General features: G+C 37.9%; 1 protein-coding gene across 1 annotated transcript in view; it reads left to right on the top strand.

Annotated features, from left to right (window-relative positions):
- The window catches only part of LOC306871308 (dnaJ homolog subfamily B member 6-like), a 50728-nt gene extending 37170 nt beyond the window's left edge, over window positions 1-13558 (top strand). Inside the window, exon 10 of the mRNA XM_079419125.1 lies at window positions 12970-13558. Within this exon, the coding sequence (XP_079275251.1) occupies window positions 12970-13184 (215 nt within the window). The 3' untranslated portion in view covers window positions 13185-13558. The remainder of the gene's footprint in view (window positions 1-12969) is intronic.
- Window positions 13559-15960: the final 2402 nt, after the last annotated feature.

Genomic DNA, 15960 nt, shown 5'->3' with positions numbered 1-15960 from the left:
CTAAAACTCCCTAAATACTATTATCTGTGCTTGGGCCTTCAATTACGCTTTTATTTACTGACCCTTAATAGCAAGCATTGCATTAATTTGTTTTTGTATGTCCAGTAGTAAACACACTCATGCAAAAGAAAACGTTGACACAGCATCTTATGTGGCATTAGTTCAATATGAGCAGACATGATTTATGAATGGGTTTAGCACAGTAATTAGCTTGCCGTTTTATGTATCCAAGGGGAAACAGCCTGCCGTGGCCACAGCTAAATTCACGGTGTGAAGTAACAGCTAGAGCGCTATACACTGCTCTGGGAAGCCCAATCTGCGACTCAACTTAGAACTCTCAAACTCATCATTTCTCAATAACACATTGTATGCTTCAGGGGAAATGAGATATTCAAGATAAAAGGTATCTAAAAAGATTTGAAACATTTAACGCATTGTGAAGGATTGTGGAGCTCTGTTGTGTGTTACAGTGTTAGAAGGAGTGGTTATAAAGATCTGGTCCGATGATCTGAAGGTCCTAAGCAGTTCTTCCCTTCCCTTAATACAACTTCAATAACTGGTTCTATAACATACGTCATAGATTTCCTTTCATTTTTTTTAGTAAAACAAATACTGTATGTAAAATCACCAAACATATTAAAGTTTATGAACAGAATGTCACAATGTCTACTACTTAATTATTATAATTTTTTAATAAAGCACTGATAAAAGAACCACATCTCAGAGCTACACAAGCATAACAATTTAGTATATTATACCAAAACTTCATGTTTTAGTAATGGGTTCCAAAAGCTTTAAATATCTTAACAAAAAGGTGGCCCATTTAAATATTACTTTGTCCTGTTGTGTGACACTTCCTCAAGACTTCCTGCACTGGAAGTTGTAGTGGTCATTGAAGCTAAATGCAGAATGGAATCAATTGCATCGAATCAATTATCAGTTGTGTTGTGTATGTACAGAACACGAGTCGCTCACAATGACTGATGAGTGACATGATAACAATAGCAATGCTGTGAACATGAACAAGAACATGAACAAGAGTGCTGGCAAAACAGAGTGACTTCACTGCAACAACTAACCATTCAGTTCAGTTCTGTCCACATAATGCAGGATTTACACAAATGGTTCTGTCACCTGACTTTTTCGGGAGTAAACTCGGTTGTAGAATGCGATTTACTCCTGTAAATGACTGAACTGTCTGTGTACAGGACTCTGTTAAGAACAGTGACAACCATGTTTATCTGTGCACTTGGCCTATAGGTACAAAAGAGCAACTTGTTGTTACATGTAAGTTTACATTTCACTGGACATGTACTGTAGGGGTGAGTAAATATGAAATCAGTGAAAAACAACAACAAATTAAAAATTTACTGGAATTGAACAAAATGTTAGCTTATTATTATTATTATTATTATTTGGTAACACTTTAAAATAGGGAACACATATTCACTATTAATTAAGAGTTTTCCCTCAATAAACTCCTAATTTGCTGCTTATTAATAGTAAGGCATTCGTTGAGTTTAGGTATTGGGTCGGGTTAAGGGACCTAGAACATGGTCATGCAGAATAAGGCATTAGTATATGACTTACAAGTACTAATAAATAGCCAACATGATAGTAATATGCATGCTAATAAACAAAGAGAATTGGACAATAAAATAAAGTGTTACCCTTTTTTTTTTTTTTTTGACAAAATTACATTTGTCAGGTTGCCATTTGTAGTCATGTCTGTTTTTTTTTTTTTTTTTAATTCATTGTACTATAGAAGTGCTGTTTTAGTTTAATTTCTCTGCTGTGATGCATGAATGACAGAAATTTGAAGCTCTTTGATTCGGATTTTTGTCTACAACCACCTGCTCATAAGTATGTATTGTATTGTAATTCCTTCAGACCTTCGAAGTCTTAACATTTTCTAAGACCTTCTAAGACCTTCACATCTAATTCACATATGTCAACATGCTGGTACATTATTTACTAGTGATTTTATTGTTTTTGAAGCTCGTTGGTGGTTCACTGCCCCAGTGCCATTCTATTTCTGAGTTCAACTGCTTCCTCTGGCAGTGGGAGTTATAAATCTACACTTTCCATAAGCTTTATTACATAACACAGTCTCAAATTGTTCAAACCTAGCTCAAAGTGCCAAATCCTTGATGTGTGTGCAGACGTTTGCAGTGACCTGTTGCGTTTGATGCATTTGAAGAGCTCATTCTAATGGCATCATCAAAATGCTTTAGTTTACAGTGTGACTTCTGCATTGCTTCTCTGTTTGTTTTAATGGTTACAAGCCCCTCACAAACACATTAATAGTAAATGTTTTGTTCAATATCACAAATATTTCCGAACATGGTTCTTTTCCATGTTGCAAGTTTTTTAGCTAGTTTAATTTCATATAACCATCTTTCCATGATACTACCTCTTGGCAGGATTAAAAGGCTAAACTTGATGCTGTGTAAAAATACATCTTGTAAGGTTATAACCCCAAAGAACTTAGAGCTTCTAAGTAGTCCTAGCCACAATTATATGTAAATGCTAACATTTTACTTTCTTATAGATAAACTCTGGGCCACTTTTGCTGCTTACAGAGAGAACATCACCAACTGAAATAGTCTAAAGCAAGTTTATGTAGTGGGTGATCCTCAAAATCTCTTGTAAGACAAAGGCTGTTATAACTGCAACTGCTTGGTTAGCACCAGTTGCTGAACAGCTGGTTGCCAAAAAACACCACAGATCAAATTTGACCAAACTTAAACTGGCTGGAACCCAATGTTGTGAACAAACTCTCCCTGCTGTTTAGATGTGTGTTTGCCCCTGAAAAATGAACATGAACAAGATACTCCATTTATGTGCTGGCCGATGGAGCTGTGTACATGGCAACATCTGTGCACTTCATTTTATCACCTGCAAGACAAGATGGGTGTGACTGGGACCTCATATGTCATGCTACTTTTTTTTAATCCTTTTATAATAAATGTCTTTTATAATTTTTATTTTGCATTATTATCTCCCTGCTGTTTGGCTCATCGGGACAGGCCTGCAACCATTTTTGGGTCTTCAGAACTTTTCACGTTCAGTTGACAAATGCATTGCTTTAATTTTGCATCACTGGAGAGGATAATTGTTGATGTGCATTGTTCTGGTCTCTGTGTCATATGGTTCACTGAATATGTCAACAGGTCAAGTGGCCTGGAAAAATATAAATGATCAGAAATCATTATCATGTACTGGTGTTGCGTGTTCCTGGAAGAGCTTAAAAAGATGAGAAAATAATTTGGCCTGTCTCTATCTCTTACAAAAAAAATACTGATTAGCTTTATTATTGGTTCTATCACCCCAAGGACAAACTTAGCTTTTATTTCTTTAGTTTTGCTTCCAGTGGTAAATTTCACAAAAGTATATCTCTTACCTTTTCTTTTCCTCATTTTCTTTCTGTCATTGTTTATTTTAGTTATGTGTATTTGCTGGTGTCAGTAAGTTTGTCTGGTAACACTTTAGTACAGGGACCAGTTCTCACTATTAACTAGTTGCTTATTAGCATACCAATTATTAACATATTGACTGTTTATTAGTACTTATAAAGCACATATTTTGCATAACCATATTCTACATCCCTAATCCTACCTACTACCTAAACTTAACAACTACTTACTATTAATAAGCAGTAAATTAGGAGTTTATTGAGGCAAAAGTCATAGTTAATGGTTTGTTAATAGTGAGAACTGAACCTAATAAAGTGTGACCATTTGTCCTACACTTGAGTGTTCACTGCTCCTGACTCAATGAGCAGGGGGTATCTGTAGAAATGAACTTCAATTAACAGTTTATTAGTTTGGTATGGAATGTCCTGTAATGTCATCAAACAACGATTAGTATTTTGAGTATGATGACATTACTACAAACAGCTATTATATATTATTACTTATATACATATTATATTTATATACAATTCTACATTATGAATATATAATTTTATAAATTACATTAATATTTTTATGTATATACCCACTTATGCAAAACATAAAAGTATAAATCACCATGCTTAAATTCATTTTATTTAATAGAATTTTGCTATGTTTAATACAAAAATAAATGTGTATCTTTTTAACTGCAACCCATGGCCTTGAATGAATTGTAATTGTAACATATCTTATGAGCTTTATACTCACTTAAGATGGCCTAACACTTAAAATTCACTTTGCAGGGCACTACTGGATGATTGGAACACACCCTGACTGCGCTTCCCAGTTGTGTAGAAAAACACTACTCTCCCCTTCCCTCCCCTCTGCTCTCGCCCTATTGGTTGAATTTGATGAGACTTGAAAGTTCCCTATAGGCTGAAAGCCTAGTGGAGAGTTGTTGCTGTTGCTAGGTTCCTGTTACTAGGATGGGCTGTCGTGCCGAAAGGGGGGTGGGACACACACAATGAATTATGGATGAATGATTTTTTCCCCCTTTTTTGTGCAGAGTAGAGAGGACTCATCTGTGATGCAGATGAGTGGGGAGAAAGTGAGAGAGAGAGACAGAGAGAGAGAGAGAGAGAGAGAGAGAGAGCGGAAGAAAGAGGGGGGTGTCTCAAACCCTAGGGCAAGCGTTTGGCAGAGTCCTGGTTGCTGTGGTTACCAGCTGCAGAAAAATGATGTTGATTCTCATGCAAAGGCGAGGTTCAGAGTTCACTATCTGTTATTTGTTCAGCAGAAGCACCAGGGAGTTGACCTCTTGATCTTACCTGACCTCCACTAACCTAAGAGATTAGCCACTGATGAGTGACAAGACACTGAGAGAGGAAAAGAGAGGGCCGGGAGGAGAGAGGTGGAACGGTCAGACAGGAGAGGTCTGGAGGAAAGTTGAGGAGGAAAAGGGATGAAACGAATAAAAAAAAAAAAACCCTAATGTATGAGGGGAAAGAAGGATTTGCCTCTGTAACAGTAAATGTGAAATGGGACGAGACCCTTATTAGACCACTTTGGCTGTCAAAATGAAAAGAAAGGTTACACACGGGGATGTACAGCACATTTAGCTGAACTCAAGTGGATACTGAAATCCTTGTCCACACAGAGTCTGAGTAGCCCTTTCCTGTGTTTTATGTAATTTTTGTCAGAATGCAGATTCAGTTGTTGCAGCTTATTGTTCTGCATGGCACATTTTGTTTTGCAGTCTTTTATTCACCCTTTTCTTGCCGTGAATCACAGTCTCATTAAAATGCATAATCAGCTCTCCACCTCGTGGTAAACGTGCGGGTCGTCTTTACAATGGCTGCGAGCATTTTTAATAACACGTTATTGAATTTTCGCACAATGAACATAGGGAGGGCTTTTTCAGTGACAAGCACATGATATTTCATCCTTTATATAAGAAATAAAAAACACGTGCTTGATACAAAGGTTTCCTTTTTTTTTTTAACTAGTGCAGCTGTTCCCCTATAAACCATTTGAACCTTTCATATGGAATTGGGCCGACTAGCCTCCTGTGCTGAGAAGGTATAAAAGCCATAATTACCATAAACAGATGAAGGACAATATGGAGCCTGCTGTTTCAATGTCACAAACACAGAGAAACACATGCACATACACCTACACGGTGACAGCACACGGTCTTACACACACACAAAAAAAAGGCATACAAATAAAGTGAGCTCACTTGCAACAGTAGGGAGGAGAATAAGGTCAGTGGCGTATTGTAAAACCTAGCAATTATCTAGAATATAGCCTATTTTGAGTGACACGTGTGAAAAAAAGGCCACATGAACATAATTATTGCCTAAATTAGACATCAACACGTCTCTGCTTATTCTACATCATCCTTGTCAGGATTTTCGAGTAAGACTGTGTTTTGTGTTCTTGAGGCTTTTATGTGCACCACTGCTCATTTGGTGTTTCTGTGTCACAGATTTGACCATATATAATCCTTTGGTAAGTTTCAGAATTGTAAATAACCTCTCAAGCTTCCCGTATCATTGTTGACCTCTAACTTTCAACTGCAGAATTCATATCATTTAGGTGTCTAAATACGTCTGTGACACTAATATACCATGACATTCTTGTTAGTGCCTCTCTTTATCGTTGATAATTATGCGAGCACGGGGCGACGCCTCCTCGACTCTGAGCAGGAAAGGGAGGGAAAAGCCAATCTCAGTATGCAGATGGTTAAAGTCCCTGCGGAGAGGTTGGCCGATTAGATGTGTGTTGATAATCTCACTTACTCTGAGTGACAGTTTGCAATATTGGGGTCGCGGAGGTGACCTCCGTTGACGACACTGATGAAAACGAGGAAAAAAGAGGAGATAAAATGCCAGAAGTGTCCCCTGATGCATGATGGGACAGGGATGAAAACTTGTGAAATGTCAGTCTGTTTTTTCTCTCCTCGTTTGTGTTGTCAGCCCCTCCTTGTGCTTCTTCTATGGTTAATAACCGTGCGAGAGCATGAGGTGTAATGAGAGGAGATTCTCATTCAGACAAGGAGATTTCCCTTATCTAACACTCACTTCCTCAACATGTGGAAGTCACCTTGGGTGTTAAATCATCTGGCGCAGCCAAATGTATATACATATGCATGAATTCATGTTATATCAAATTAAATGTTACATTGAATACACACGATTCACTGCTGTTCAGGTAGGTAAGATTTGTCAAATTTTTTTGAAACTTTTTGAAAGTGTCTTTTGCTCACCAAACCTGGATTTATTTTCATCATTATTAAAATGTAAAATAACTGTCTTCTATTGTAAAATATTTTCAAATGTAATTTATTTGTGTAATTGCAAATCTGAATTCAGTGTCACATGATCTTCCAGAAATCATTGTAATATACTGATTTGGTGCTCAAGCAACTTTTCTTATGATTATCAATGTTGAAAACAGTTTTGTGTTTATATTTTTGCGGAAAACATGGTAAAAAAAAGTTTTAAAGAACAGTTTTAAAGAACAGCAGTTATTAAAACTTTTTGCAACATTATAAATGTACTGTCACTTTTGATCAATTTACTGCATCCTTGCTGAACAGAAGTTTGAATATCGTGAAAAAGTTCATTTTTTTTGGTAACATTTCGAAAAGTGAAACTTTCTTAAATTCTAGATTCATTACATGTAATGTAAAAGATCTCAAATGTTTTTTTTTTAATTTTGATGATTACAGCTTACAGCTCATGAAAGTCAAAAATCCAGTATCTCAAAATATTAGAATATTTCCTAAAATCAATTAAAAAAAGAAAAAAGATTTGCAATACAGAAAAGTTCAAGTATGTTCATTTATGCACTCAATACTTGGTCGGGGCTCCTTTATAGCACAAATGACAGCATCAGTGAGGAATGGCATGGAAGCGATCAGCCTGTGGCATTGCTAATGTACTACTGAGCCTTCAGCTCGTCTGTGTTATTAGAGCCACTGTTTCTCATCTTTCTCTTGAAAATATCCCATAGAATCCATATGGGGTTCAGGTCAGGCATGTTGGCTGGCCAATCAAGCACAGTAGAATCATGGTCAGCAAACCACTTGGAAGTGGTTTTGGCAGTGTGAGCAGGTGCTAAAGTTCTGCTGGAAAAAGTTCTGCTGGAAAGACTTTGAACCACTAAGCAATAGTCCAGTTCTTTTTCTCCACAGCCCAGGTAAGATGCTTCTGACGTGGTTTCTGTGTCAATAGTGGCTTGGTAGCCCTTTTCCTGAAGACGTCTGAGCGTGGTGACTCTTGATGCACTGACTCCAGCTTCAGTCCACTCCTTGTGAAGCTCTCCCAAGTGTTTGAATCAGCTTTGCTTGACAGTATTCTCAAGCTTGGGGTCGTCCCTGTTGCTTGTGCACCTTTTCCTATATCCAATTTCTTCATTGCAGTCAACTTTGCATTTAATATGCTTTGATACAGCACTCTGTAAACAGCCACACCTTTCAGTAATGACCCTCTGTGACTTACCCTCTTTGTGGAGGGTGTCACTGTTTGTCTTCAGGATCATTGCCAAGTCAGCAGTGTTCCTCATTATTGTGGTTTCAAAGAACAAGAGATTCCCGGAATTTATACTGTAGGGATGGTCATTAATTGAAACTCAAATGTACAAACCCGATTCCAAAAAAGTTGGGACACTGTACAAATTGTGAATAAAAACAGAATGCAATGATGTGGAAGTTTCAAATTTCAATATTTTATTCAGAATACAACATAGATGACATATCAAATGTTTAAACTGAGAAAATGTATCATTTTTAGGGAAAAATAAGTTTATTTTAAATTTCATGGCATCAACACATCTCAAAAAAGTTGGGACAAGGCCATGTTTACCACTGTGTGGCATCCCCTCTTCTTTTTATAACAGTCTGCAAACGTCTGGGGACTGAGGAGACAAGTTGCTCAAGTTTAGGAATAGGAATGTTGTCCCATTCTTGTCTAATACAGGCTTCTAGTTGCTCAACTGTCTTAGGTCTTCTTTGTCGCATCTTCCTCTTTATGATGCGCCAAATGTTTTCTATGGGTGAAAGATCTGGACTGCAGGCTGGCCATTTCAGTACCCGGATCCTCCTTCTACGCAGTCATGATGTTGTAATTGATGCAGTATGTGGTCTGGCATTGTCATGTTGGAAAATGCAAGGTCTTCCCTGAAAGAGACAATGTCTGGATGGGAGCATATGTTGTTCTAGAACTTGGATATACCTTTCAGCATTGATGGTGCCTTTCCAGATGTGTAAGCTGCCCATGCCACACGCACTCATGCAACCCCATACCATCAGAGATGCAGGCTTCTGAACTGAGCGCTGATAACAACTTGGGTTGTCCTTGTCCTCTTTAGTCCGGATGAGATGGCGTCCCAATTTTCCAAAAAGAACTTCAAATTTTGATTCGTCTGACCACAGAACAGTTTCCCACTTTGCCACAGTCCATTTTAAATAAGCCTTGGCCCAGAGAAAACGCCTGCGCTTCTGGATCATGTTTAGATATGGCTTCTTTTTTGACCTATAGAGTTTTAGCCGGCAACGGCGAATGGCACGGTGGATTGTGTTCACCGACAATGTTTTCTGGAAGTATTCCTGAGCCCATGTTGTGATTTATATTACAGTAGCATTCCTGTATGTGATGCAGTGCCGTCTAAGGGCCCGAAGATCACAGGCATCCAGTATGGTTTTCCGGCCTTGACCCTTACGCACAGAGATTGTTCCAGATTCTCTGAATCTTTGGATGATATTATGCACTGTAGATGATGATAACTTCAAACTCTTTGCAATTTTTCTCTGAGAAACTCCTTTCTGATATTGCTCCACAATTTTTTGCCGCAGCATTGGGGGAATTGGTGATCCTCTTGCCATCTTGACTTCTGAGAGACACTGCCACTCTGAGAGGCTCTTTTTATACCCAATCATGTTGCCAATTGACCTAATAAGTTGCAAATTGATCCTCCAGCTGTTCCTTATATGTACATTTAACTTTTCCGGCCTCTTATTGCTACCTGTCCCAACTTTTTTGGAATGTGTAGCTCTCATGAAATCCAAAATGAGCCAATATTTGGCATGACATTTCAAAATGTCTCACTTTCAACATTTGATATGTTATCTATATTCTATTGTGAATAAAATATAAGTTTATGAGATTTGTAAATTATTGCATTCCTTTTTTATTCGTAATTTGTACAGTGTCCCAACTTTTTTGGAATCGGGTTTGTAAATATTCTAATATTTTGAGGCACTGATTTTTGACATTCATGAGCTGTAAGCTCTAATCATCAAAATTATTTTTTTAAAAAAATGCTTTACTTTACATGTAATGAATCTAGAATATATGCAAGTTTCACTTTTTGAAATAAGCTACCAAAAAAAAAACTGTTTCCACGATATTCAAATTTTTTGAGATGCAACTGTATATATGTATATATATATATATATATATATATATATATATATGGTAGGGAAAAAATAATTTGATCCCCTGCTGATTTTGTACATTTGCCCACTGACAAAGAAATGATCAGTCTATAATTTTAATGGTAGGTTTATCTGAACAGTGAGAGACAGAATAACAACAAAAAAATAACAACAGAAAAACGCATTTCAAAAAAGTTATAAATTTATTTGCATTAATTTCAAATAAGTATTTGATCCCCTATCAATCAGCAAGATTTCTGGCTCCCAGGTGTCTTTTATACAGGTAAGGAGCTGAGATTAGGAGCACTCTCTTATAGGGAGTCCATCAATCAGATTCCAAACTCTCCACCATGGCCAAGACCAAAGAACTGTCCAAGGTTTGATTGTAGACCTACACAAGGCTGGAATGGGCTACAAGACCATCACCAAGCAGCTTGGTGAGAAAGTGACAACAGTTGGTGCGATTATTCACAAATGGAAGAAACACAAAAAAACTGTCCGTCTCCCTCGGTCTGGGGCTCCATGCAAGATCTCACCTCGTGAAGTTTCAATGATCATGAGAACGGTGAGGAATCAGCCCAGAACTACACGGGAGGATCTTGTTAATGATCTCAAGGCAGCCGGGACCATACTCACCAAGAAAACAATTGGTTACACACTACGCCGTAAAGGACTGAAATCCTGCAGCCCCCGCAAGGTCCCCCTGCTCAAGAAAGCACATGTGCAGGCCCGTCTGAAGTTTGCCAATGATTCAGAGGAGAACTGGGTGAAAGTGTTGTGGTCAGATGAGACCAAAATCCAGCTCTTTGGCGTCACCTCAACTCGCCGTGTTTGGAGGAGGAGGAATGCTGCCTATGACCCCAAGAATACCATTCCCACCGTCAAACATGGAGGTGGAAATATTATGCTTTGGGGGTATTTTTCTGCTAAGGGGACAGGACAACTGCACTGTTTAGTATGCTCCATAGCTATATATACCTAGATGCCTCATTATCGACTGTTTCTATGGGCAGGATACTAAGCCATACGTCATTTTTGGAACGGTCTGCGAATCTTTGAGCGCATTGACTGTGTGCGTCTACAACAGCAAGTTATACGCTTGTATATCTTTGAATATTCAACGGATCTGGAGCGGTCGAATAGGGAATCTACACATATCTATGGTCTGCTCGTCACTCCATGGATGAGAGGGGCGGAGTCAGCAGAGCTCACTAGCATTTAAAGAAACATGGACTAGATCAGCATGCTGAAAACAGCTGATTTTGACAGGGTAAAGAAGGTGTTTTTTACACTACCATTGAGAAATTTTAACCAAAGTATGTTATAGACCAGGGGTGGTCAAACCTTTTGACTCGAGGGCCACATCAAATTTTCCACATTAAGTGAGGGGCCTGTCATAAATATGTTTGTCATAAATATGTTTATGACAAATGAAGCTTTGATTTTTTTTTTAATTGACACTCACTTACTACTGTACTATGTATACTTGTACATAGCCTACATGGCAGTTCTTTTCTTGTACCATCTCTACCTATTTTTATGAACACTTTATGACACACAGATAAGTTGCATTGGTGTACAAATTAATTAATGTATAAGACACATTTTATCATTTCATTCAGAAATAATGTAAAATAAACGAAACGTTTACAAACATTAGAAACATGTTTTTATATTCCCTACACTCTACAAAAAAGTCCTGTAAATTGAGCAGTGTTCAGAATAGAAAAAATAATGAAAATATAAGTAAAAAACAAACACAAATTATAGTGGCATTCACTATAAACATATATTATAAACGCATATTTAAAGCGAAACTGAAACTAGCGGCGTGGTTGCTGAAACATGCACAATTTAAACTCACTTGCCTTTTCTCATTCATCACCAATCCTAATGTGTGCACTTTGCACTTGACCTTGATTGCTTTATATAAGTCACCTTGGAAATTACAGCACGTTTCAGATGAAAAAACGCGATTTGTAATCCAGAAAAAAACAGTAGGCTACTATATCCATTTTCATAAAAATGTGTGTGGAAAACAGAAGAAAGCATATCTTTGCAAGATAAAACGACAAATTATTTCCATGTTTTCCCCACAAAATGACAGCACCCGTGAGCAGGAGGATAACGGGATAACGCTGGCATTTGTTCATGAGCTGATAAAATGTAGATCAAAATGTAGCCCGGGGAGCAGTTGGGGGTTCGGTGCCTTGCTCAAGGGTCTCACCTCAGTCGTGGTATTGAGGGTGGAGAGAGTGTTGGTTATTTACTCCCCCCACCTACAATCCCTGCCGGACCTGAGACTCGAACCCACGACCTTCGGGTTACAAGTCCAACTCTCTATCCATTAGGCCATGACTGCCCCTAACACGACTGCATCCGATGACCCCTTTAAGGCCCTGGAGTGGCATAGCCAGTCTCCAGACCTTAATCCCATAGAAAATCTGTGGAGGGAGCTGAAGGTTTGAGTTGCCAAAAGTCAGCCTCGAAACCTTAATGACTTGGAGAGGATCTGCAAAGAGGAGTGGGACAAAATCCCTCCAGAGATGTGTGCAGACCTGGTGGCCAAATACAAGAAACGTCTGACCTCTATGATTGTCAACAAGGGTTTTGCCACCAATAGCCTACTAAGTTATTTTTGCGAAGGGATCAAATACTTATTTGACTTATTAAAATGCAAATCAATTTCTAACTTTTTTAAAATGCGTTTTCCTGGATTTTTCTGTCTCTCACTGTCAAAATAAACCTACCATTAATATTATAGACTGATCATTTCTTTGTCAGTGGGTAAACGTACAAAATCAGCAGGGGATCAAATAACCCCCCCCCCCCCCCACTGTATATATATATATATATATATATATATATATATATATATCCTGCTATGAATCCTTCTGAAATCAACCTCTTTCACTCTGTAATACATTGTCTGGTTATAAGTTGGTGAGGACATGAAAGACACTCCATCCATATACCAGCATGTCAAGGCATTGGGGGAGTGGGAACGCTTGTGTATGTATGGGTGTAAACTCCTATTCATGTTTTCTCTATTCACTGGGTCCATTGCATTGGAGAAAATGGTGAGAGTCCCTGCCTTGTAGCACCATGTTTAAAAAGCTTGTTTGTGTTTTATAGGAGATCAAAGCAAGCAGGGGTCTTGGCCAGACATGAGACGCTACTGCTGCAATCTGCTCCCCTCTCATTACAGCCCTGCACATTCAGATGGGAGAAAACAAGCCCGGCTTCAGTCAGCCGTCTCAAGGAGACCTGGATCACTTCCCACATGCCTCTTCTGGAAGTCGCCCAAGCCAAACAGCATCAGGGTTCACCGTTGTTTTTTAGTGGTATAACCGGCTACCTGTGCAGACACCTATTGATCAAACAGGTACTTTTAAAAGCAGCCCATTTAAAAAAAATGCTGCTGGTAAACCAAGATGTGCTCAGATTATTTCTGATTTAAGATCAATGAACTTTCACAATGATCTTCTGCACTATGCCAAAAGATATAGTTATTGGAAGTGTCTCCGCAAAGGAAATTCACACAGCCTAGCATTTCAGATAGGCTCAACTGGCTCTCTGAATATAAATGTATAAGTGGACATACTGCAATAAAGCTGTTATATATGTTAGTGAGAGGATGTTTAAACGTTAAAATTAAATGCAATTATCCTTAAGTTTTTCCACAGTATGCTTTGATTTCAGAGTAAATACAAACTGCTTCTAAACGTGAGATTCTCTCTTTTTTCATTGACTCAGTCTATTTCTTAGGAGTGTAACGGGTGCAGAGACATGATTATGAGCTGGATTGGAACTGAGTTTGAAGTACTATTGAAGGGAATCTCCTATTGAAAAGGGTCCTCTTAAAGAGCTGGGATACTGGGCCAGTGATTGTCAGAGGGGACTTGGGCATAATATGGAAAGATAATTGTGTTTCTAAGTGAGCTTCACTACAGGGCTCTGATTGAGTCATACTCTTGAGGACTTCTAATCGTAAGCTTTAGTCCATTCACAGTGAAAAGTTCAGAGCTGGGAAATCTCACTTTCTTCACATCAGTAAGTGATATCGGAATATTGTGGGAACCTATACACATGAGATGGAGTGACCATGCTCATAATATCTGTAACACAGATGAACTCAGAGACGGAAAGTAGGATCCATATGCAGAGTGCTTATTTAAATAATAACAGCAAAAATACAAACACAGTGAACAGAACTGAGGATGCTGATGGAACATCCATAAAGAAACAACCCCAGACAATGAACAAAGGAAACACAAGGGTTTAAATACACAAGTATAAATAAACTAACTGGGAACAATCAGACTAATGACAACCATAGATATGTATAGGTAGATGCCACATTCAACCGCTCCAGGCACATCTGCCATCTTAGAACAGTCTACATGTATATGTCGTCATATAATATAAATCTATTAGTTTCAACATGCCACAACATTGTTCAGCCTCTGGTTGTAAAAAACACCTACATTTAATTCCTGAAGAAATTGTATTAACTTTCTCAGGTAAGAATGTGTTGGTTTGTGTTTTATTATGTATTAACTCAATATTACAGGTTTTTAATCTATAGTACCTGTAATGTTTTAACAGCTTTGTCTGGTTGTGATGTGTTATCATGTGTTAAAATCATCTGCTGTAGTCTGTTGCAGATATCGATATTCATACATGCATATAACCAGGGTTGCAGACAAAAAGGCAACTTGCCCTCGAGTGTTCACCGACCTGCTTTGACCATTCCAATATGGCAGATGGCTTACGTATAGCGGCCTATAGAAACAGCTGCTAATAGGTCATCTACCTATAGATTCATATCTATGATGACAATGGGCAAACAGGAACAGGAAGTAAGCTAAACTCCAAACAGAAAGGCGAAAACACAAAGAACCGAAGGCAACGTGACACTATCATCATCTCTATATATTTTACAGGGTCCTTGTTACATGTACTTACTATAGTAATAACAAATTATGCATAATTACATGTAGCTAACCCTAAACTTAACCATAGTCCTATACCTGAACCCTATAGTAAGTACACATTAGTTACTATTACTCATTAATTAATTGTATAATTACACCGTAACACGGACACCTTAAATGAATGTGTAACCTAAATTTACATGAACCAAGATTTTTAGTGAACATTAGTTATGAAACAATTCCCTTTACTTCTAGTATTTGCTAGAGTATATTTCTCCCTTCAATCACATTTAACAAGTTGTGTATTTTAGATGAGAACTGATTAGTCATTTGAACCGTTCGGTCTGTAAGTGTGTGCGTTCTGTGTAGCTTTATGTCTTTCTGTAGTTTCTAGCCAGTTTCCTTTTTATCCTCTAATGCAGTGGCAGGTAGAAGTAAAGCTCTTATGTAGTACAGAAGCACACAAGGTCATTTGTGATCATTAACAGTAAAATGCGTATGTACTTATGTGCTTGTGTTAACCAATTAGAAGACTGTTTTCATCTTGTTTTCAACACTGTCTTAATATGTCCTATAAAACAGCATTTCCGATGCTACTTGTTCGATTCAGTGATCATCAGCGAGGCTCATCTTTAAGTTTAAATCTGTATCTTTCATTTATTCATACATTTGAATAATGTACTTCTAAGGATACGAAGCTTTGAATTCTTTGATTTTTTTATGCTTGTGATGTCTTACATCAACCTTCATGACTTGCAAACTAAGTTTTGGAGACTTTTGGACGTTTTGGGTTCACCTGAGGTCTTGAGCTGACAAATTCCAGAAAACATGCAAATAGGCCATTGTTTGCAGTTCTAGTGTGTCAGTGAATGTGATGAAATTGCACAATTTAGGACTAATAGTACTAGCAGTAATGCCTCTTTGACACAGACGTTTTTGGTGGTAAAAATGAGACATCTTCATGTGAGAGAGAAAAGAAAATGGATAATGACATTCTGATTTAAGCAACTTGGAACAGACGAGAATAACTACAATGCAAATTATCAAGGACAATCTAAATGGATGAATTTGAAAAAGAATGATAGTGAAACTAAGTTAATTAAAATATCAGCTTGAGTTAAACTAGTTGTCGCCAAATGCAAAAATTAATCGTGTAAGCAGTGCTGAACGATACCAGGAAATATGAATT

The sequence above is a fragment of the Barbus barbus genome (assembly GCF_936440315.1).
Source record: "Barbus barbus genome assembly, chromosome: 1".
Classification (NCBI taxonomy): domain Eukaryota; kingdom Metazoa; phylum Chordata; class Actinopteri; order Cypriniformes; family Cyprinidae; genus Barbus; species Barbus barbus.
This window is presented reverse-complemented; position numbering and strand designations above follow the sequence as displayed.